Genomic DNA, 24,629 nt, shown 5'->3' with positions numbered 1-24,629 from the left:
GGTGCTCCAATAACAGAAATGGCGCGGGAACAAGGCCCCGAAAAGCGTTAACACACCCGCGACGCAACAGCTGTGTGCTTGGGCCAGCGACTGAGCGTTTCCCAGCGCTGCCACTCACAGGAGCAGGGCTAGACACAAAGCTCTGCGAGCCACAAGTTCCTATCAACAAGAACAAGCCTGAAACAACGGCTCCGGCTCGCATCCCTACTCCGCTCCATGGCGCCTCATCCACACAGGCTCGCCAATCTCCCGACGCCTCTGCACAGCCGGAAACCATCCTTTACAGGCTGACCTTCAAAAAGGACAGTTTCCGTGCACTTACAGAGCAGGCTATCACAGCCCACCTCTCGGGTGAACGTGGAGTGACGCAAGTGCGCATTAACTTCGAAGAAGGAGTAGACTTCCAGCATCTTCTGTGGATGACGAACATCTGCTCGATCCCTGTCCGCCCGAAACAAGCGGCTAACAACAGTACCCCGTCGCAGCGCCAACCGAAACCAAGCGACAGCCATGCCCCCCTCCCCCTCCCCCGGGACGTCTCCCAGCCAAGCTGCTGAGCCACCCGGCATGCGACGAGGTCAGGACCATCATCTTCCGACCTGTTGGAAGATCGGCCCATTTTTCGGCAGCCTCAAGGGACTCGATTGCCGCGTTCCTCTCCGGCTTCACGGCGACGGCCCGGGTCCGCGTCAACCAACGGCACAACCTCGTCGCGCTCTACACGGCTGCGAGTGGTAATATTTCCCCCCTCTTCGGAATCACCAGGATCGTCGACACGCCAGTGAAGGCTAAGCTCCTCACCGCCAACACATGTGTGGGTACGGTTTTCGGTGTCGACGAAAACATTGAAGTTGGGGATATCAGTGCGATTATCACCTCAGCGGTGCGTGTTAATGCGCGTTTCCGTCGCGGCAACGCTATTCACTTCACGTTCGAGGGAACCGCTGTACCATATGAACTGTTCCTTTTCAAACAATGTAGGCCACTTCGGGCGCGCCTTCCTCGCCCCCTACAGTGCGTGCGCTGTGGAATATACGGGCGTGCCACGGTGACGTGCTCGAGGGACAAACGCTGCCTGCGCTGCGGCAAGAACCACATTGGGGGCCCATGCCCTCTCGAGCGCCCAAAAAATCTCAACTGCCTGGGCACTGACGCTGCCAACGAGCCACGGTGTGCATCCTGGCAGCTTCAGCGCAAGGCGGCGTTCATCCTGGCCTCCTCCAACAGCAAGATCACGCGTCGCGAGGCGCTCGAGCGTGCTCAAGCGACGGCCCAAACACCGCCGACTAGCGCTTCGGCAGCAGCTGCCCCTCGCTCTTTTGTCAACGCCCTTGGAAGCAATCATGGGGTCATTCCAACACCTGCCGCCGCCACGGAAACATCACCTCCATCAGTCTTCACGGGTGACCAGAGGGACGGTTGGCCTCACGGCACTAAGCACGGCTCTTCGTGCGCTCCTAGCCACTGTTTCGTGCGACCCGAACACGCGTCGCATGTGCGAAGCAGCCTTGTCCGCACAGCATTCACTTCCCCAACATGGGTAGTGCGTCGAAGCAGCCACGGCCGCGGATCTTGCAGTGGAACGTGCGTTCCCTCCGCTGCCGTAACCAGGAGTTAGCCCGCTCACTGCCCCAGCGCGACCTCGACGTCCTAGCATTGCAAGAGACGCGAGTTCGTGACGTGGACTCCAACATCCCGGGTATGTGGAGTACCACGGCGCAACGAGCTGCAGGAGCAGCGCGTGCCTAAGCACGCACTGCCTCAACCCGTGGCACCCACAGGGCGTGGCAAGGGCATCTATCTACGTGCGCGCGCGCCTTTCCCAAATGCTTCTCGACGTGACGGACACCGTCGGCGCGGGCGTCGAGAGCGTGGCAGTAAGGGTGCGCGTTGGCACGACGGCCATATGTGTCGCGAGTGTTCATGTTCACTCGTCGCGCGAGTAGGACGCCGAGTATTTGTGCGGCTCGCCGATCGCCATGGCAGTGCTTCCGTCTTGTACGGGGACTTCAACTCTCATCACACGGCGAGGGGGTGTGCGAGTGTCAACGCCAGTGGCTGGGCCTTAATGGATGCCACCCTGAGAGCTAGACTACACATCATTAACGATGGCAGCCACACAATTGCGCGCGCCAGTGCTGAGCGCATTTCACTTGACCTCAACCTCATGACGGACGAGTGCCCCTACTCGTGGCGTCGCGCGCCGGACACTGAGGGCTCGGATCACTATCCGATCCTGCTGGAGCCCTTTTATACTGGTGCTCCGCGCACCAGTGTGTAGAGTGTTGTGAACTGGCCCCATTTCCGCGAGCTGTGTGCTTCAGTGCCAGTCGCGGGCGACTTTCTCCAACACATTGTGCAGTGCGCGAGTGCCGCCACGACGGCGTGTCGAGTGCCGACGGGCACGCCAGTGCCAGACATTAAGGTCCTCAACCTTCGCGCAGCTCGCCGCCGGGTGCAGCGCAAAGCGGAACGTTCAGACAAGGCAGAGGACTGGACTGTTTATAACCGCATCGACGTGGTTTGTCGACGCCACGCCCAAAAACAACGGGATCGCGGATAGTCCAGCCTCTGTGGCACTTTCGACGACCCGCGCTAATAACGGCGTGTCTGGCGCGTTTTCAGAGCCCTCCTCCGCCCCCGTGTGCCCCGGCATTCGGAGCTCTCCATCGCTGTCACACTTGAAATCAGCACTACGCAACTCGCCGAAATGCTGGCTGACACTTTCGCGAGTGCGCCCACTACCAGTGCAGCTGTTTCTGTGCCCACGCTGCCACCACATGCACGGCCCGAACTCTTTGCGCTGTTTCGCTTCGTCCCCACACCAGCCATCGTGGAAGTGATTGGCGAGCTGTGCACAGCCGACTTCAGCATCCGGGAGCTTCGCGATGTACTCGACTCACGTGGGCGCCGCTCATTTCCAGGGGGTGATGGCGTCACGTATCAGATGCTCCGAAACTTAGATGCCAGCTGGTTTCAGAATCTGGATGGATGGATGGATGGATGGATGGATATGGCTGTACCCTTTAGATCGGGCGGTGGCTAGCGCCAGCAAGCCGTAATGCCTAATGAACCAAGAACTCTATTTATTTTTTTCCTTAAAAAGTGAGTTTGAGGATTCGTACTTTGCAGTGAAGAGTTTAATTTTCACTCGTGTCTTGACTTTAGCCACCAATCAGATAACCTCCCTCTGGTTAAGTCTACACGCTTAAAATTTATTTTGCCCTCCCGGTCCCTAAACCCCAGTGCTTTGAAAAACTCTGCGCCATCATCCTGAACTATAGGGTGAAGCCCTTTACAGAACATTATCAAGTGTTCGGCAGTTTCTTCTTCCTCTCCACACGCACTGCATACTGTGTCTACCCCTTCGTATTTGGCCCGATATGTCTTGGTTCGCAGTACTCCCGTCCTGGCCTCAAACAGTAGAAAACTACCCCGAGTATTATCATAGATCCTTTCCTTGGCAATTTCCTGCTTAAAAGTGCGATAGATCTCTAGTGCGGACTTCTTAATCATGCCCATTCTCCACATGTCAGTCTCCGTTTCCTTCACTTTCTTCTTAACCGATAGTTCCTTTTGGTTTGGCCACCTGCTGTTTTCCAAGTATTTACCAGTCAACTTCCTGGTTCGCTTCCTCCATTTTGTATCGACATTCTTCATGTACAAGTAGCTGAAAACCTTCCTAGCCCAGCGCTCTTCCCCCATTTCTCTCAATCGTTTCTCAAATTTTATCTTGCTGCTAGCTTCCCGGCCCTCAAATGATGTCCATCCCATATCACCTTGTACTCCCTGATTTGGTGTATTCCCGTGAGCTCCTAAAGCAAGCCTACCTATTCTACGTTGCTTAATTTCTAATCTTGCTTGAACTTCTGATCTCATGCACAAGACCGCATTGCCGAACGTCAGTCCAGGAACCATGACCCCTTTCCATATTCCTCTCACAACATCATACCTATTGTAATTCCACAGTGCCCTATTTTTCATGACTGCTGCATTCTTGTTACCTTTAGTCGTCACGTATATTTCGTGTTCCCTCAGATACTCGGTCCCATTGCTTATCCATACGCCCAGATATTTGTATTTATCTGTTATCTCTAGCGTGACCTCCTGTATTCTAAGCTCACTACCTTCGTTGTCATTGAAAATCATGACTGCTGATTTTTTCTTACTGAATCTAAAATCTAACCTATCTCCCTCATTGCCGCAGATGTCCATCAATCTCTGCAAATCTTCCTTGTTGTTGGCCATTAGCACTATATCATCTGCGTACATTAATGCTGGTGATGCCTGATCAATAAGTTTTCCTTGTTTGATTAAAGAGAGGTTGAAGCCCAGTCCACTTCCCTCTAATTTTGCCTCTAATCCTTGTAGGTACATCATGAATAATAAGGGTGACAGGGGGCACCCCTGCCTAAGCCCCCGTTTTACCTCTGCAGGCTTGGATACCTGTTTTTCCCACTTTATAACTACCTTGTTACCTTTATAGATACCCTTTAAAAGATTAGTGACTACATGTTCCACGCCTAGTGTGTCCAGTATTCCCCACAATTCCTCTTGAACCACGCTATCGTACGCTCCCTTGATATCCAAAAATGCTAGCCACAGGGGCCTGTGTTCCTTTTCTGCTATTTCGATGCACTGCGTCAGTGAGAACAGATTGTCTTCCAACCTCCTGTGTTTTCGAAACCCATTCTGCAGTTCCCCCAGCACCCCCTCATCTTCTATCCACGCCTGCAGTCTTTCCTTTATAATTTGAGTCGCCAGCCTGTAGACCACTGATGTCACTGTTATAGGACGGTAGTTGTTTATGTCAGCTTTGTCCCCCTTTCCTTTATAGATCATGCTCATCCTGCTAAGTTTCCATCCATTGGGAACTTCCCCATCGATTATTATTTTGCGCACTGCCTCTCTCAAAGCCTGCTTAGATTTCGGACCTAATGTCTTTACCAGCCTAATTGGAATGCCATCTGGGCCTGTTGATGTACCACCAGGAACCCTTTTCTCAGCCCTTTCCTACTCTTGTTGTGAAAATGGAGCCATTGCACTACTTGATTCGTCCTTGTCTATTGTGGTGCATAAAGTACCTCTTTGTTGAAATTTTTCTGTCACCCTTGTTCTTATATATTCAATAGCTTCGTCCCCTTCTAGCCTAGGACCTTGGGCTGTAGTTATAAAACTCTGCTCTAGGCTTGTCTCATTTCTTAGGGAGTTTAGATGGTTCCAAAATTTCGCAGCTGCCTTTCTATCTTTTTTATGTACTTCTGCCAGCCACTGAGCTCCCTTCCTTCTAATCTTTTCATTGATCAGAAGGGATGCATCCCTTCTACAGCTTAGAAAGGTTGCCCATTTTCTTTCAACATCATCTGTCGGTTCACCCCGCTGCTTAGCATGTCTGTGTTCCCTAGAGGCTTCCTGACGTTTTGCTATGGCTCTCTTAACTTCCTCGTCCCACCAACTTTTGGGTTTGTGTCTTCTTTTCCGGGGTGATTTGTCATGCGTCTTAGCAAGCTCTAGCTCAAAGAGCCTAATTAGATTCGTGTATGTCCACACTGTCTTATTATCCTCCGTGATTACTTCCTCAATTTGTTTAGTGGCTATTTCAATTTGCCTTTCTGTATAAAATTTTCCTGTAGTTGCTCATCTTGTCTCCTTCCCACTTTCACTGCTCTTCCATAACTTAGCTTGATACGTTTGTGATCGCTACCCAGACTTCTGGAGCCACCTTCATCTATGTGCATTCTCCTGAGCTTATCATACATCCTATGTGACATCAGTGCATAATCTATCGTCGACTGAAGCCTTCCTACCTCCCATGTTATTTGCCCTTCACACTTCTCGGTACTGTTGCAAATGATCAAATCAAGCCTTTCACACATATCCATGATCATTTTGCCTGTCGGGTTGGTATACCCATCTATATCTTCTATGTGCGCATTCATGTCTCCTAGTATAATTATCTCGCACTCTCTTCCTAACTCCTGAATGTCCTTTGATATACACTCTACCATTGCCTGGTTTTCCTCTCTGGCCTTTGCTCCCGTCCACAAGTACACGAAACCAAGGAGTGTCATTTGACCTGGCACTTTCCCTTTTAGCCATAAATGTTCTTTGCACTCCTGCTTGACCCTTTGCCAGTCTGTACTTTTATGAATGAATGCCCCAATACCACCCCCCTTTCTGCTGCCTTCTGTTCTATTACAATAATCCCACGCGTAGTCCGGATTGTTCGGAGGTTGTTCCATGTCCCTGAGATGTGTTTCTACAAAACTGTATACCATCGGCCTCTCTTCCCTTAGCTGTTCTTCTATCTCTTCCCACTTCAGCCTGTTCCTACCACCCTGCATGTTAATATACCCTATGTCTGAATTGGCTCGGCGCTCGTGGCTCCGTCTATTTATGCCCCGGACTCTACCTATCTTAGATATTGGTGCCACTTTGGAATCGTATCTGTCCATACCACCTGTCGAAGAGTCTCCCTGGTTGTTTTCCTCGTTACTAGCTATCCTGCACCCCGAAGGGCTCGCTTGCCCTCCAAAAAAGCTACTGCGCGTCCTGCAAGTCGCCAACCCACCTCATGACCTAGCCGCCCATCGAAGTGAATTCTGTCTCGTTGAAAACCCCCCACCAATGCACCTCTCTGTTTATTTCCACCACCTCAAAGCCTTTCTCTCGACTCATCCGCCATATCTCTTGGTTTGCGTTGACCACCGCTCTTTGCAGGTTGCTATCACGCACCGGTACCTCCGGTATCGTGCATATAACTACCTGTACCTTAGGAGAAGTGGCGCGCATGTCATCGACGCCTTTCGCCAGTGTGGCTGCTAGTCCTTCTGCATCTTCATTGAGGACATCGTTTAAACCGCCTGGAATTATCACGAGGTTTCGTCTATCAGCTGTCGTTTTGAGCTTTGCGCTCGCTTGCCTCATGACTGCTTCCAGCTTGCGTCCTGGGAACGCCCCCACCGCAACCCTCTCGTCACCTCTTACCCTCTCTTTGATGGCTTCTGTGCATCGATTTAAATTCGAGTCCCCGGCTATTATCACATGCTGTGACTTTTCAGCTGGAGGGTTCTGCACCTGGGGGCTACTTGCACCTGTGACGCCGGCTGCTTTGTTCCCTCCCTGCCCCACCACTACCTCGCTGAAGCTGGGCCTTGCGACAGTTGAACCGGCTAAACCTGTTTTTTCCAAACTTGCTTGCCTTTCCTTCTCCACCGTTCTGGTTGCCGGTTCCCTACTGTTCTCTCGGTAGGTCGCTTCTTTGTTCAGCTTCACTAGCGCTTCCTCGGCGGACTTCAGTCTTTCTCCCATTGCCCTCATTTTCTCTTGCTCTGTCGCCACCGCAGTCTCGAGCTCGGCGATTCTCCTCAGCAGTTCACTCTGGGCAACCATCATTTTCTCCATTTTTTCCTCGACCTCACATTGCCTACACTTCGCGTCAGCCTCTTCTCCATCCGCTTCTACGCTTGGGTCCACTTTCAAACCCACTCCACATCCTGAACACTTTACAGTCTTTTTAACCATACCTTTCTTACACCAATTGTCCCTATACTCAATCATTACTAAACTCGAGCCCTGCACTTCGAAGAAAAAAAAAGGAAAGTCTAAGCTCTACTACAAAAACTTGCGTGTTCAATATACGCGCACCTCCCCCACGGGGTGGCAAAAAAACAACAAAAAAAACAAAAAAAATGCAAACACACACACCCGCACTAACTAATAAATACCTGGTGTCTGGCCCCCGAAAAAGCCGTACCATAAAATAAGTACTACGAAGATTTCAAGCGCTGCCTTATAATTATAAAGACAAGCTCAAAACATGCAAAAACACTTATCTGCGCAGTCGATCCGGAGCGCTCAAAAAACACGTCCATCCACCTTGACAGCCTGAACTGAACTCTTCTCGATGCTTACAACGCCATCTGGCGCACGGGGGCGCTACCATCTTTGTGGGGAGAGGCCTTAGTGATTCCTGTCCACAGGAAGGGGAAGCCGGAGTCCGAGCTTTCATCGTACCGACCCGTTTCGCTCACTTCGGCCGCGGGAAAAACGTCCGAAGCTAAGGTGCTCCGGCGCCTTCAATGGATCTCTTCTGCTCTAGATTTCCTCGCGGCTGAACAGTCCGGTTTCAGAGACCATCGAGCGACAGCGGACTTGATCTCGGACGTCGTGAGCCTTCTTGAGGAAGCCAAGCACCGCGGGGAGGCGGGATACCTCTTGCTTTTCGACGTCAAGAGTGCTTTTGACTCGCTCCCACACAACACCATCCTCGACCCCCTTCGGGAGATGCGTGTGTGCGGGAACATGCTCCAATACGTCACGGCTTTTCTCCGTGGCTGGTCTTTTCTTGTGCGCGTCGCCGGTGAACTCAGCGGTCCTCGGGTGGTGTCAGCGGCTGTGCCGCAGGGCAGTGTGTTGAGCCCTTTTCTCTTCAACGTAGCTCTCGCACGCCTCATCGAGCACATCCCACGAGACACGGCTTACGAGGTGCGTGCTGCTACTTACGCTGACGACATCGCGCTTTTCTTCAATGGCCCCACCCTTCGTGGTCATCAAGTCCGCGAGGGACACCAAGCTGCCATCGATGCATTGGATGGGTTCATCACAGGCATCGGACTCCAGCTCTCAGCCGCCAAGACGGAGGCCATGCACATCCAGCCGAAGCGCACGGGGCGCTTCGACGGTCTGCAGCTCGTCCTTCGCTGCCACCGGCTGCCATGGAAGCGCAAAGTGCGTTATCTTGGTGTTACCATCGACCACCCGCTTAGCTGAAGGCCCGCGTTGGCGTCCTTTCGCAGCGAGACACGTAGGATTGGCGGCATGGCCTCCTGCGTCCTTGCCCGTGACAGGGGCTGCTCCCCGGACATCGCCTGCGCTTCTTCAACGCGGTAGCCTCGGCCAGGGTCCTCTATGCCGTCGCGCTCGTCGCGCTACGACCTGCGCAAAGGGACGACCCTTCACTGTGGCGTCGTACGCCGCCTGTATGGCCTGCCGCGCTCGTCGCCGATCGGCCCCCCATCCTGGCGGAGGCTGGCGAGACGTCCCTTTCACTTCGGGCGAGAGGCAGTGCGTTGCGCCACATTCATCGCATGTACCTCACGTCCGAAGAACGTTGCCTGGCTGGACGACTCCTTAATCGTCCCCACTCAGGCATGGGTCAGCGCGCCTTGGAGTACGCTGCGCTCGTGCTCGATTCGCCTTACTGCGGCTGCCTCCCGATCCCCCGCACCAGGATCTCGGCCTCAAGATCAAGACCACAATCCCCGGCATCAGATCAAAAAAGAACACGCCCCAGTCTGCCCTCCACCAGGAGACTGTCGCGATGATTGAGGAGCGGCTCGCCGGCCGATTTCTATTGTACACTGACGGCTCGGTCACAGCGAATGGTTCGGCTGCAGCCGCCTGTTTCGCCCATCCCTCGGCCTACGTGAGAAGTGCCGGCTTCTACTCAGTACCTCCTCCGCTGCTACTGAACTTGGCGCGATTGATCTTGCGGCAAGTAAACTCGCTGACTTCCACAGTCGGCAGCAGTGGTGTGCGACTCGCGTGCCACCCTCCTCACAATTGCACGCGGAGAGCACGGTGCCCACGTTTCGCAACGGCTCGCGTGGAAGTTCGCAGTGATCGTGCGGAATCGGAGCGATGTTGTCTTTTAGTGGGTGCCGTCTCATGTGGGACTACTCGGAAACGAGACAGCGGACGTGCTCGCCAGGGGGCTCACCACCCCAGCACACCTGTCTCAGCGTTCATCCGCGCGGGCGATGTTGCGCACCTTCGTATTGCGCGCCATGTGCGCGCTTTACGCCCGGACTCACGTGTGGCTACAGGAAACCCCCCGCGACCGCTACCGAGGACCGGCATCAGCAAGCGTGCCCAGGCCTTCCTGCTTCGGCTTCACACCGACTGTTCCCGCACCGCTGCGAGGCGATTTCGCTTCACCAACAGCGGGAGCCCTTCGTGTGCCGAATGCCCGGCAGAGGAGACGACCGAGCACATCCTGCTTCAGTGCCCCGGCTACACCAAACAACGCCGGCGGCTCTTCGACGCCTACGGTCGTCTGGGACTGCCACACGTGAGCCTCGACCACCTCCGGTTTCCCCAGGCACACCGCTCGTGGCTCATGCGGGCCTTCGATGCCCTACTTGAGTTCTTTGGCTACGCCAAACTCATCGCGCGCCTCTAGCGAAGCCCGCATCCACGTGTCCGTGTTTGTTTACGTCTGTGGCCCCGCCCACCTCCTTTGACGCTCGTCACGTGGTGCTCCTGTTCCCTCCCCATGCCGGCTCACCTGATGCTTTCCCTTTCCCGGTGGCAGCGGACCGCGTCCGAGACAGTCGACTGCCCCTTCCTCCTCTTATACTTTTCTCCTCAAACTTTTCCTCTCCCTCCCCCATCTGCCCGCGAAGCAGTGTCGGTGCAACTGAGGTTTATTGAGAGACTTTAGGTGCAAATTAGAAGTGGGGTTAGAAACAATGTTAGAAACGGGAAAGATGGTTTTCTTGCTCAGCACTGCACTGAGAACAATTGTGTGCCTCTTTTCAAGGACACAGCGACGCTGTACAAGCACAAAAAGGATCGCACCCGAATCATTGTCGAGGCCGCGCAGATGGCACGCGAACAGGTGCCTTGCATTAGCAAGCCCTCCATTGCTCTGTCCGTGAAGGAACTAAGTTTCCTCGAAGAATTCGGTGCGGGCAAGTAGTTATTTTATCTTTACTTTTCTGTTTCGTTTCCTTTTAGATTTTTCTTTGTCGTTTTTCTGTGCTATTGCTTTTTTGTTTTTTTCTCAATCATGTTCTGCTCTTTGTGCCATATGGTTTTTGTCACATGGTTACTGTCTCCTCTATATATTTTCGCGCTCTGCGCAATAAACTCAGCTGGAAGTTAGCGCTCGTGTCTTTCGTGTCCTTCTTGTCTCTGTGCCGTCGTTTTGTTCTCGCGCTATAACTAATGTCATGTCGGTGCCTTCGTGTTGAAAGACATTAACAGCTCTTTCCCCTTTCAAGAACCTCTACCACCACGGTAGCAAAATCAAAGGATTGGCCCCGTGTTCCTCAGGCTTCTTCGTCGGGCGATCACCGGAGAAGAAGGGTGGAAAACGAATGTATTTGCTCTGGTAGAATCCGGTTTGTGCGAGGTCACCGGAGCAGAGCGGGCGCATCGTTCCCCAGTTCTTTCCAGCTGAGTACAACTTTTTTAGAGTGTACACTACGTTCAGCACAAACCGCGCGCCTACGATGTTCGAGAAACTTCGAGACTTCAGTAGATCGTTTTGTTAAGATGACGCCCACTTCGAAACGTCACAGATTACTCTAGAACCCACGTCGCCACTAGCAATAACGCTAAAGTATTCGATGGCAAGGGTATAAGTGTCCTCGCTTGTACGTTGATCGACGGCTGACGCTCCATTCGCCGCTATCAGTCCAACAGCCACTGCGCCAGGCTCCCGACCGGGTTGCAGAAATTAGGTGCCTTTTCTCATCTTCTATCCACTACCACCACCAGTCAAAGACTGCTACTATAATCCGAATTTCCGTTTACTGGGCACAGGTTCGCCCAAATAAAGTTGATTATTCGACTCGCAGTGTGCTCCATTCGACCATGTCTCGACCCCGAGACATAATCAGTATTTATGCTATTGTTTGAGAAATTATGTTCTAACCCTTTCAGCCCTGGATTTTTTATTTTAGTCAGATGCACTTTTCGTGCGCGTTTTTCTCGTAGTTAGGACCTCAGAAGACCACAAACAAAAAATTGAGCCACTGGTACAAGCAGTTTCGGATTAATTAGCATGGCATCAAATTAGGTAATTAGGGCCCTGTGATAGGAAATTGAAAAAAGTGGCTTCTTTTTTTCTGTCAATCGATGGTGCACACAAAATGGAAACGAACGCCTTACTTTTCAGCCTGAAACTCACTGAAACAGCTTCGGTACGTCGTCCCAAAAATGGCGCTTACCCGCCTCAACTTACGCACCTCGGCTTCACGGAAGACCTCGGTCAGGCTTCTTCTTCTTTGTGGCTGCTACCTCCACAAACGTGCCGCAATATTGGAATCAATTGCAGTGGGGATCATTGAAGAACTATGCCCCCAAAAATGAGCAGCATAGGTTAGGTTTCCGAGATACTAGAAGAAAATTTGTGCAGTGGTGTCAATTGACACCGCCAGGGCCGAAAGGGCTAATACGTGCAATAGGTACATGCTTAGTAGCTTCTACAAACTAAATATCGCGTACCAGCTTCGACTGTCATGGCAGGACATATGCAGCGGGAGGAAGCGACACGCCTGCTTCTTTAGCCAGACCCCTACGAAGTGTGTTGGACTGCGTAATGACAGAGCGATTGACAAACAAGACAGAGCTGAAAAAATATTACTGAAGTGTACTCAGTGTTCCATGTTCACGTTCACTTTGAGGAACTATGAACGTCAGACTCCGCCATGACAGCACTGCAAAAAAAAAAAAAACGCCACCACAGCGCCCCCAACGACGCGTTGGCCATAAATGGGTAGTGCGAAGAGAGCCGTCCCCAAGCAAACGTGCCTAAGCCCTCCTCTTTTGTTGGTCTTAAGGGGAGATACAGGTCAAGACTTAACTGGAAATGCTTTAAAATTTCATCTAATGAGCCCAAGGTGCCTGTTATAAGGTCGAAAGTGTGCAATCTTCAAGCACCTTGCCGCCGATAATGAGCTGCCGCTAGCCATTGTTGATCGCATGAGTCGAAGAGTGGAGCCTCATTCTTGAAATAGCAGCAGTTTCTCTCGCTGATGCAGTGCAAGAAATAATAAAAAGAATCACTCTTCTGGAAAAATGTTTTTCTTGTGTAAATATTTCCGTTATGAATGAAAAAAAAGCATTGCTCGCAAGTGAAAGCCGTTGTACGGCGCACTCTGTAGGAATAGGCTACGAGCAGCTGGTCCGATTAGCGGCAGTTGTTGGCTCGCAAAAGCCAATGCATCAAAAGTCATTCACACCCGTCAGCCAGAAAATTCGTGATGCAGCAACGAATGACGTCAGCGCCAATATTGTGTGGTCGAAAGAGCTCACAGTGAGAGAACTTAGCAAGGACGACATTGCCATTATGTACGGTGGAATGTGGCACAAACATGCTGCAAAATGGCATGGCACTGGAATTAGTTTGGATTTCGCAGTCCTGTCGAACTTCTTCCCAGCTTGCTGTTGGCACAAGGCTCTGCCAGACGGAGCGGAAGTTTGGCAAGCGTTTCATGGCCCTGTCTGTGAGCGAACTGTCTGTGAGGATTTGGCTCGAAAACGCCGAGAGGGAGAAACTCATGCTGCTGGCGTATTTTAGTCGCAGTGGCCACTACAAAAAGGATTGTTCTTTTTGGTGTTCAAATTTCATCTGATTTAATGTTATCTTTCATAAATAAAAACTCAATTTGATCTTTAAACTAGTTCTTCTCAAAACACAAATTTTGCCATTTTTCTCAATGTGCCCCTGCCTTTTCGGGCACATTTATGCTTGGATCGGCATGAAATTTTGCCCAAAGTTTTTCAAAGTATGACAAATGCAATTATCTAGTTTAAATTTCAATAATTTATTGTATAATAAAAAAATGCATGAATACTTTTACAAGGGTAGGTGAAATATGGACTTTTTACGTCTATTATTTTTCACGCGTATTACATATTTTTAGAAAATTGAAATTGCTCCAGCCACAGTTCGAATAGAGTCCGACGTTTCGAGACCGACTCGGTCCCTTCCTCAGGGGGTGACTGTCTTGGTCATGGAAGTGTCGTCGCGTCGTGTTCTCTCCCCACGGCTCCGGCTTTCCCTTTCCACCACGTTTCGAAGACCGTGAACCTACACCGAAGGCATTGTTCCCAGCGAGCGGTTCACGTTGGCAGGCGTATGCTGAATGTGCCAAGACTCGAGCAAGAGCCTCTTTCCCAAATTCCGTTCTGTTTCAATAACAGAAGCGCCCTCTAAGTCAATTTTATGGTCGTGCTTCTCGCAGTGCTCCGCCAGAGCGCTACCTTGCACTTCCATCTTCCTGACGTCGTTCTTGTGTTGGCGCATTCTTTCCGGGAAACACTTGCTCTCGCCTATGTAGCAGGCTGGACACCCAGAACACGACACTTTGTAGACAACGCCCGGGTGTAGCTCCCTCGGAGGTCGGTCTTTCGGCCGCGGTAGCAAGCGAGCGAGCGTCGAAACAGGTTTATGGATTACCGTGACCCCGGCTTTTCCTAGGACTCTCGAGAGCTGTTCACTTATGCCCGGCACATATGGAATGGCGACGCGGTTGTTTGGCGCCTTCGTTTTTCTCGTGTGCGGTGGTGTGGCCAGGGCGGAAAGGGCGTCGGGCGGTGTGTCGCTTGCAGGTGTCTTTCCGCGGTGCGGTGGTTGTCGTCTCGACAAACGGCGTGACGCCCGGCGGATGAACGCTTCTGTGTAGCCATTCTTTCGTAGCTCGGCGACAATCCTCTTTTCTTCTTTCTTCCTCTCACCCTCCGACGTGCAGATTACTCGTGCACGTGAAAGGAGTGCCGAAACCACTGAAGCTTTGTGGGCAGTTGGATGACAGGACGCAAAATGCAAATACCTGCCGGTGTGAGTTGGCTTTCTATACACCGAAAAGGTCATGCGCTCGCCTTGTCGTCTGACTAAAACATCGAGAAACGGAAGCGCCCCGTCTCGCTCTCGTTCCACCGTGAACTGTATCGCTTGGTCGATGGAGTTTAGATGTTCGAGGAAGACAGCTTCTAAACAACATCTAAACTCCATCTGAACCGTTTCGCGTTTACCGTCTTACCGGAACGGATATCTTTCAACGTGTTAGCTCCTCATACGTAAATTTTCACGTACGTACGTAAACGCGTATACCTTTACGTTTTCGCAAACCATAAATGGTGATGCTCACTGCATATAAACTGCATTCACCTTACATATGATTAAATCACCATTGTGGTGTAATCACGAGACGTTCTTTTATTGCGTACAGCATCCTCATATGCGCGAAAGAGTGAAAAATACAAGGCTAATGCAACGATGGTGTCGACATCTTGTGACACTTCGTGCAACCACATTCATGAACACATTCTTACGCGTAATGTTTTTGAGGTGAAAATGATTAAAAAGGTAACTCATTTGTAATAACGGCGCTGCGCGTTTTTTGCATCAGACGTACAATGCTCAATGTTTCTGCAATAACAATTTTGTGATTACCTGGTTCACTATCGCCCCGCTAGATGGCACCACCTATCCAGCTTCTCTGGAATTCGCACGTTTACGGCATTTATGTCCTAGGCCATTCTAGCTTTGGTAACCCGGCTGAAACAATGTAATGGCCATTGGCGCTCGCACTTCAGCTACTTCTGCTTATAGCAACTCGACGGTTCGAGTCCCCGCAATGCGCATACCACGAGTTTCTACGAACGAAGGCGTATTTGCGAGATAAGGTTGTAAACGTAAAATCTATATGGCAGGAAACGTAAACTTTTAAACCAGATCCGGAGGGAAACGTAAAGGTTTACGTTCCGTAAATACCCGCGCATGCGCAGATTCTATCCGGTATCCGGTAACACGGTAACGTAAAGAAGTGTACGTACAAGCTAAAACTCCCGAATGCCTTCGGTGTACGTTCACGGTCCCCGAAACGTGGTGGAAAGGGAAAGCCGGAGCCGTGGTGAGAGAACACGACGCGACGACACTTCCATGACCAAGACAGTCACCCCCTGAGGAAGGGACCGAGTCGGTCTCGAAACGTCGGACTCTATTTGAACTGTGGCTGGAGCAATTTCAATTTTCTAAACTCTTCTACCCAGCCAGACAGATTGCTGTCAAAATGTTTACATTACACATTTTGTATGTGCTTCCTAATTAGTTATTTGCACTCTAGACTTTATTTTAGGCGTTAAGAATTATGAATGGTAAAAAATTTCAGAAGTTTAGAGATGAAAAGAGGGGGGGGCGAAAGGGCTAAAGTTTTTACTTTGTCATGTTGTAGAGGTAAAAGTGTGCAACTTGCAAAAAAACTAATAATATATTTGAAAGCAGCGTAAAAAGTTCCATAAACAGCTCATGTTTCATTGCTCTAGGGTGAATTATAAAGAAGAAGTGTCTTCGAGTAGCATCTCCCCCTAAGACGCAGTTTCCTGAATATCAACGACCGGGCAAGTTCCTACACTCAATTCAACCTCACATCAGAAAAGTAGGAAGTTCATCAAAACGAACTGTGGGTACAACGTGAATATGTTTTGTTTAATTTGGCGTACTGCAAAAGTGCAAGCGAGCATCGCATGATATTGAGTCCAAGGCAATCACTCCGACGTCAGTTCTGTAACACCTAAATGCGTTAAACTTCAACGTGCACATAATGCCAAAGCGATGAAGTGCATACACGAGCAATCTATCTTACAATTAGTGGTACGAATCTCGCTTTATTTGTCAGGAATAGGGGTTGCGATTTTTGTCTTTGCATTTGCATTCTCCATTGATCGCTCGCTTTCTATGCATTGCAATGCTTTATAACACATGCTAGAATGTTCTCTCGACGGTTGTTATTCGTTTGTATATATATACTGCGGAAGGGGATACGTGCGTGTGCACTTCCTCGGTGTACAATGAAAGGCACAATCGAGGCCTCCAAGATAGCTCCGGCACTCGCGAAGACCAAAGCTAGAAAAACCTGATTGTAGTCACGATCATTTTGCTTTTCACCTGTATGACGTATGGGTTCGCATTTCTAGTTCAAGCCGGAACTCACAGGTTTTAAAGCCCTGTGTGCGTAATGCCGTGTGATGACGATAACTTCAAATTATCGGTGGTCGCGGGGTGTACGATGTTTATCGGACGCGTCACCTGTCTATTGCTGCACTGTGCGCGCCTCTCTGTTAAGATTCGTAATCAATGTTACCACGTTTCTCCGTGAAGGCAACTCGAAATATTAACAGGAGACCTACATATTCACACATTCTCATTGGAACGGCTATGGGGAACGCGAGTAATTCGCTTACCCAACATGTTGACAGCGGCCCGTATCCAGCGCTCTCGCCGTTCTGCTTCGCAAAAGCTGATGGAAATAGCAACAATGAAGTATTCTTGGCAAATAATAACGCAACAGTAGCGTCGACTGGGGTCTGTTTTTGTAGATTGTAAAGCTCTTGCGTCTGCTTTCATTTTCGCCGTCTTTCTGGCAAGGGAACTGACATGCACTTCACGGTGGTTCGGCGACGCGTCCGATGAGCGGACAGTTTTTCGTAGCTCTTTCCATGTATGTTCAATGAGCAAATACACCTAATATTTGGCTCAATCGTTGTTTCTAACGCTGTAGTGGCACTTGGTGCGCAACATACTGTTCAAGAAATTCGGATTTTGCGCTATTCAAAAACTGCGTCGAGTGGTGGCACTACGTGTTCGTAGAACTCCACAGTCTGATGTTTATATATATAAAGAAGGAAGATCTATGCAAATGTAGCAATCACACGTTTGAGTCTACATACTGGCTTTCTACGGGGCTAGTATAAAGCCAGTACGATCATAATATTGAATGGTTTTACGAACCGTAATAACATACTTACCAGGGTCACAACCGAAGAGCAGTCAACCCTGGATTTATTATTCACCAATTTCTCGCAGTCCATCATTAAATCTGGTGTCTTAACTTGTTCTCTCAGTGATCACTTGCCAGTATTTTTGTGTGCTGAAATAAGGGGGTTAAAGGGAAACACTTCCCTGCAATGTATTACCAAACAATTTCAGAAAAAAAAAACTTTTTGTGACTCCTTGCTGAAAGCTGCATGGGATGTGATAACTGAAATCACCGATGCTAGTGAAGCCTACAATAACTTCGTTGACATATTCTATGTAATATATCACCAAAGTTTTCCTTCCAAAACGCGTAGAAAAAGTAGAAAAGTCTGGAAACCTTGGGTGACCTCTGAACTACGTGAAGAAATGAAAATCAGGGACAAGTTGTGCAAACATTTCCTTTACACACGATCAGCAGATACCCTAGCCATATTTAAAAAGTACCGAAACAAACTTACTTCGAAATGATGGCATGCACGCACAGCGTACTACTCATCCTATTGGTCGTTTAAAGCCGCAACCATATTCTAATATGGTCGAAGCCAAACAGACTTAAATCGCAATGAGTGTCACAAACATTTACAGCATTTGCAAATCAATGGTAAAGAATTATCAGGCCTTGAACTAGCCGATGCGTTTAATAATATTTTACAGATATTGCATGCACTAGAGATAAGCCTCCTAAAGCAAGTAAATACGTTCGCACTAGTAGCGAGAATACAATATACCCTGAGCAGTCACGGCTCACGAAGTTGTATCAAATAGAAAAAGAATAAAAATTAGCACTAGCTGCGACATTGATGGTTTTCAGGTGCCCCAATCATACATGAAATTGAAATTATTGCTCCTACATTCGATCATATCTTTATTGTGTGTCTGCATTTGATTTGATTGATTGATATGTGTGGTTCAACGTCCCAAAACCATCATATGATTAAGAGAGACGCTGTAATGGAGGGCTCTGGAAATAAAAGTTCGACCACCTAGGGTTCTTTAATGTGCACCCAAATCTGAGCACACGGGCCTACAACATTTCCGCCTCCATCGGAAATGCAGCCGCCGCAGCCGGGATTCGAACCCGCGACCTGCGTGTATCTTGTGCCTGCAATCGGCAATTTTTCCTGAAAAAAAAAAATGCAGTCGGCGAAAGTGACCATTCTGTACAAAAAAAAAAGTAAGGTCGAAACGATCTAAAAAATTATAGGCCGGTATCTATTTTGCCAATCTTTTCAAAGGTATCCGAAAAAGTTTTGAATTCTAGAATAGCGAATTTCATTCACTGAGAAACATCACCTGCTAACACCACACCACTTTTGGTTTCGTAAGAATAAATCAGCTGAATGAGCACCAGCTGAACAGAAAGAATATATAATGACAGGGTTTGAAAACAGAGCTATAGTCATTGGTATTTTCGTAAACTTTTCAAAAGATATTAATTTGGTTGACCATAGCATTTTAGTAGAAAAATTAAGCTATTGCGGAATCCGGGTACACGCAATATTTCTCATCAAATCCTACTTATCTAACAGAACCAAAATTGTGAAAATCTACACCTTTGCTTCTATAGTAAGATCTGTTCATTGCGGAGTACCAAAAGAAAGTATCTTAGGGCCCCTGAATTTTAATATTTATCTGAACGATATTGTCAATATTGACCGTGAGGCAAAGTTTATTGTTTAGCCGACGACACGAGCATGTTTTACACTGGAAATGATATTGATGATCTATTAAAGCAATGTAACAATACAATAAAAAGTCTAGAGGATTGATCTGCATTAAATTTAATGAAAATAAATGCGGGCAAGACAAAAGCAGTCATATTCAGGCCAAAGAACAAGCGCATACCTACACATCAAGATATATTGTTACATTCTTGAAGTATTGAAATTACCGAAAATTTCAAATGTTTGGGTGTTATCTTTTCCGCCAACATGTCAGGAGATAATTATGTTAATTACGTCTTAAGTAAAGCAAGCGAAATCACAAGGGTGGTAGGTCGCTTACTCTACATTCTTCCCACATGTGTTAAATTACTATTTAATCCAGTTTTCCAATCACATTTAAACTTTTCTCAAATAGTATGGGGCAACACGACACAAACGAATCTAGAATGTATTTTCCAGTTACAAAAAAGTATCTTCGGCACGCATACAACGCTTCTTACACAGCATCGACAATGATTTTCCTTAAGAAATCGGGCGTGATCCCTGCACATAATCTCTGCCAATATCATTTGAGTCACATATACAGACAACATCACTATCGGAACATCAACAACTATGTAATCTTGCCCAATTTCAAAGAAAAGCTCCAAGTTAAGGTACCAGACAATTAGAGGAGTGGTTAGTACCGAAACCGTGTTCAAACTACAGAAAACAAATGCTACACTGCACAATACCTGCACTACTAAACAGCTATAGATCAATGCAGTTGGATCTATCTACGATCTCATTCAAAGGTCTTAAAATCATGCATGTGGTTTCTGCATGGATTTATGTGCAAAACAGACACAATTTTTATTCTGTTGCCTTTTAAGAGAAAAGTGTGTGTTGAAATATGTTAAAGCACTAGCTTGCCAGTATATGTATATATGCGTATGTGTGTGGCTTTGTGTTTGTATAATTATGTGAAAGTGCAGGAGTATATACGTACTTATCATATTATGTTGTATGTTTGTATGTAATATTGCCACACTGCAAAATACATAGTGTTGTAGGCTAGTCAGGCTGTCCGGAGATGGCTTTTTTTCTACAATCCCTCCATCTGTATTTCACAAAGATGGCAAGTAAGCATTATTATTATTATTATAAAAGAGATGAATGACTATATGGTTGCTGGATCAAGCATCTTCCAGGCAATCGGTGTAATATACTGATAATTCATCGCCTTGTAATCTGAGGCAGCGCATTTTAGGTTACTATAATAATTTAATAAAAATTTTTGTCTCTACCAACGAAGTCCAAGACAAGTGTTTCAAAGAAGACTTTGAAGGCCACGAATATTTTGAATATGTAGTCAACTTCGGGAATATTCATGGTTTGTAAACACTAGTTTGTTATCTACTTGATATGCCCTATGAAGTTTTTTTGGCATCCGATAAGAGAGCCAGGAACTTAATTTTAACTTTCAAAGACCGCTAGGAATCATGAAAAGTTTTGTCAGTATGTGGATGGTGTGGGGGTTCTGACACCCTCTGTAAAGTTGTTTGCGCCGCGTGGCGCACGTCTCTGGCGCAGAAGTTGCATTTCATGGTCACAACTATTGAGCGGCAGGTGGCATTGTGCTTGTGAGTGTTTATCGCCATCATCATCATTAAGGTTAGAAAACGTTAGCGCCGGCGGCGACGCTTGGCGGCAAGCCTTTATGGCAGCGCGCAAAAAAATGAGCTGCTCCCTTTTGGCGTGGGGCGGTAGCGCGAATGTTTCTCTCGCGTGGGTCCCCAGTGCAGGGCACCGCGGCCACCTGTAGGGGGGGGGGGGGGGGGGTGGCTTGTGGTGAGTAAGGCGTTCGTTGAACTGCATTGTGTGTGTTATTGTGTTTGTCATGTTGTTTACTGTTGTGTAGTTTTGTGTAAGGTTTTTTAGCGTGTTATTAGCAATTGATGTTATAATAGTTTGGCTGACGATATCGTCGTTCTCACAGGTAGTTGAATAAATGTAAATATGTGTTGGACTTGGTTTTTTTCGACCACGTCTGTGTCCATTCATTCCAAGAGCGTGGCGCTCTCGCCATATCAGACCCTCCATTGGTGAATAAGAGAATAAGACTTCAATATTTTTCGTGTGTTCCATTTGAAGCCATTATCGTCTGCTGAACACATTGAAAGGTCGCCCGATTTAGAAAACTCCTGTACGTCATTGGTATATGTGCAATAAAGCATACCGCGTGGGGTGTGTAGGCGCAAGAAATTAATTTTTCTAATAAAACGTGAACAACTCCGTACAATATCTTGTCACACTGTTGCTTTTTTGGACAAACGTTTGGGCAAAAGAGTGACTTCTTGAACACGAATGCACAAATAGACAAGTTACTTTGAATTATTCCCGAAGTTTTTCCGCGCACTCCTAAATGTCACAGGTCTCCGAGTATGCCAAAGCGCCGCGTAGAGTCATAGGTCTTCTCTATATCTAAGAACGCCGAAAGTAAAAAAAAAGTGGTTATGGAAGAGAGCGTACGGACAACGTCGTCAGTTGTGGATTTGGTCTCTGTAAATACGCATTGCTGTGAGACAAGTAGATCGTTAGTGTCAAAAGAACTGCAGTAGTCGCCTGTTAATCATCTATTCAAGAAACCGTGCAAAGACTCCTTGTTAGGGTAATGGGTCTGCATCTTGAAACGGAGGATTAATGTTCGCCCTGTTTTAGGATTGAATTACCGGTGGCTACTTACTTTACGAGCTGAGGAAATCTTACCGGAAAGCCATGCAGCATTATACATGGAATGAAATGGCTGTGACCCTGATACACCAAAATGATAATATATCTCAGCTTTCTTTTCATGCATAGGAATTTCAGATGATACGAGATTTTGCGGTAGTATTGCATAAGTTGTGTGTGGTGCACTCACGCTTCTGTTCCCTTTTATCATGGCAGAGGCTGAAGGAGGCGTTGAAGAAGAAACCTTCAAGGCAGTTCTTCCAGCTTGTCTTCGGTGGCTTCATCACAGACTTGGACAATGACCCAGCTGAAATCGCCAACAGAATACGAGTGATTGCAGAGTAAGGAATAGTTGCTCTTGGCAGGCTTCATGCCGGTAAAGGCAGTATGTCGTAAAATCCCACACAGCAACAGTTGCTGTGTGCCCGCAGAAATCGGGCTAAATTACATATATGAGCCGAACAAGTCATTATAATGAAGAAGGGCATGCATCAAAGACTGATACTTTGCTCACTTTTTTCGTTAAAAGGAAAAAATAATTTTTTCTCATAGAAAAGTTTTCATTGCGCCCTAGCGCAGTAAACTTCAAGTGATTGATTCTGCTCTCCTTTTCAAAGACATTAACGGAAGAGCTCTTGCGTTAGCTTTTAGCATTAAATGAGGACCAGAGTCGGACAAGTGATAATCATCAACTCATCTTATTCGAAAGGCACGCTCTCTCTCTCTCTCTCTCTCTCTCACACACACACACACACACACACACACACACACATACACACACACGCACGCACGCACGCACACACGCACACACACACAAATATATATATATATATATATATATATATATATATATATATATATATATATATATATATATATATAGTCCAGTAGATCCTCCGTGAGCGGTCACAACGTCGTTTCTTTCGACGTTTCGGCCTAGAGTCTGGCCTTCATCAGGATCCTGATGAAGGCCAGACTCTAGGCCGAAACGTCGAAATAAACCACGTTGTGACCGCTCACGGAGGATCTACTGGACTATATGCAACGCTACGGCTACTCAACCACCATGCCTGCCTATACATATATATATATATATATATATATATATATATATATATATATATATATATATATATATATATATATATATAGCAATTGGCTTGAGTGGACAAACGTGCGAAAACTTTTATTGCTCCTACGTTTCGGCCGGACCCCGGCTGAAACGTAGGAGGAGCAATAAACGTTTTCGCACATTTGTCCGCTCAAGCCAATTTCTATTCATCACTGGATTCACAGAAGACACTCGCTGGATATATATATATATATATATATATATATATATATATATATTTATATATATATATATATATATATATATATATATATATATATATATATATATATATATATTCACTTATAAACTCGAAAAAGTGGAATGGAGGGAAGGCCGCTGTGATCTCAGTGGTCAGAGCATCGAACGCGTTATTCGAAGGTCATAGGTTTGATTCCTGCTCACGGCTGGTTATTTTTTCACCCACTTTTCTTTCTTATTTAAAATTCATTTGTTCTAATAACTACCCCTATACATTCCTTGGCATTATTGTCTGTTAGATCTCATTAATATTGTGTCGAAACACGGTAAAACGAGCCCCTAGGTATACACTTCTCTCCCATATTTAATAACGAGGGCCTCATATTGGCAGACTTGGTGTCATTAGGTTGTATACGAGGGTCTATTGGTCAGCTACCCGCTCGTAAATAAGCTCACGTGCCACGTGACGCCACACATGCGCATAACAGGGTGTTTCACACTCGCCGTTTGGCTTACAGATGGCGCTGACTGACACTCCCACTTCTAAATTCACATATAAACCCAAAAAAGTGGATGGAGGGAAGGCCGCTCTGATAGCTCAGTGGTCAGAGCATCGAACGCGTTATTCGAAGGTCGTAGGTTTGATTCCCGCTCACGGCTGGTTATTTTTTCACCCACTTTTTTTTCTTCTTATTTACATTCCGTTTGTTCTAATAACTTCTCTATGCATTCCTAGGCATTATAGTCTGTTAGATCTTATTTTATATATATATATATATATATATATATATATACATATATATATATATATATATATATATATATATATATATATATATATATATATGTATATATATATATATACACGTAAAAAAGTCAGTTACAAAATACAATAGCAAAAATATATGTTGCATTAGTGGCAAGCCCTCAAAAAATCTCAGTTGATTGCAACGCGATAGATTGCCTCGCTACGCATGTCTTGCCTGGTGTGTCAATGAAATATGCTTCCTCAGTTTCTCATGCATCCTTCCCTTTGAATTTTGCGGGCACCTTAGTTCCTTATAGCAAGGTTGCGCAGCCACACTCCCTGCAATGTAAAGAAAGATTAGAAAAGGGTATCTCGTTCAATGAAGCTTTATGATCTATTATTGTTTTGTTCAGACACACTCGCCCAATAATAAACCAACTCACCTAACAAGTCACTCTACTGGAATATCTCATGTTAGATGCGCCGACTTAGCTACCCGTTTCCTACCAATCTGTGGGACAGTAAAAGGAGCACCTCTTGTGTGGGGCTTTTTTAAACAACATATGTTCTGCCGCCTTTTGATACAGCAGGATGGCATGATTATGAATTTATTTTCATGGCAAAAAGCGCACACAGTTGCCT

The 24,629-nt window shown here is 47.2% G+C and overlaps 1 protein-coding gene across 1 annotated transcript in view; it reads left to right on the top strand.

Annotated features, from left to right (window-relative positions):
• Nucleotides 1–24,629, top strand: part of LOC142818071 (uncharacterized) — a 294,427-nt gene that overhangs the window by 204,281 nt on the left and 65,517 nt on the right. Inside the window, exon 7 of the mRNA XM_075896326.1 lies at nucleotides 22,144–22,268. Coding sequence (XP_075752441.1) covers nucleotides 22,144–22,268 — 125 coding nt within the window. The remainder of the gene's footprint in view (nucleotides 1–22,143; nucleotides 22,269–24,629) is intronic.

Source organism: Rhipicephalus microplus, chromosome 5, assembly GCF_043290135.1.
Source record: "Rhipicephalus microplus isolate Deutch F79 chromosome 5, USDA_Rmic, whole genome shotgun sequence".
Lineage (NCBI taxonomy): Eukaryota > Metazoa > Arthropoda > Arachnida > Ixodida > Ixodidae > Rhipicephalus > Rhipicephalus microplus.
The sequence above is the reverse complement of the archived record's forward strand: the minus strand, read 5'-3'. Positions and strand labels throughout refer to the sequence as shown.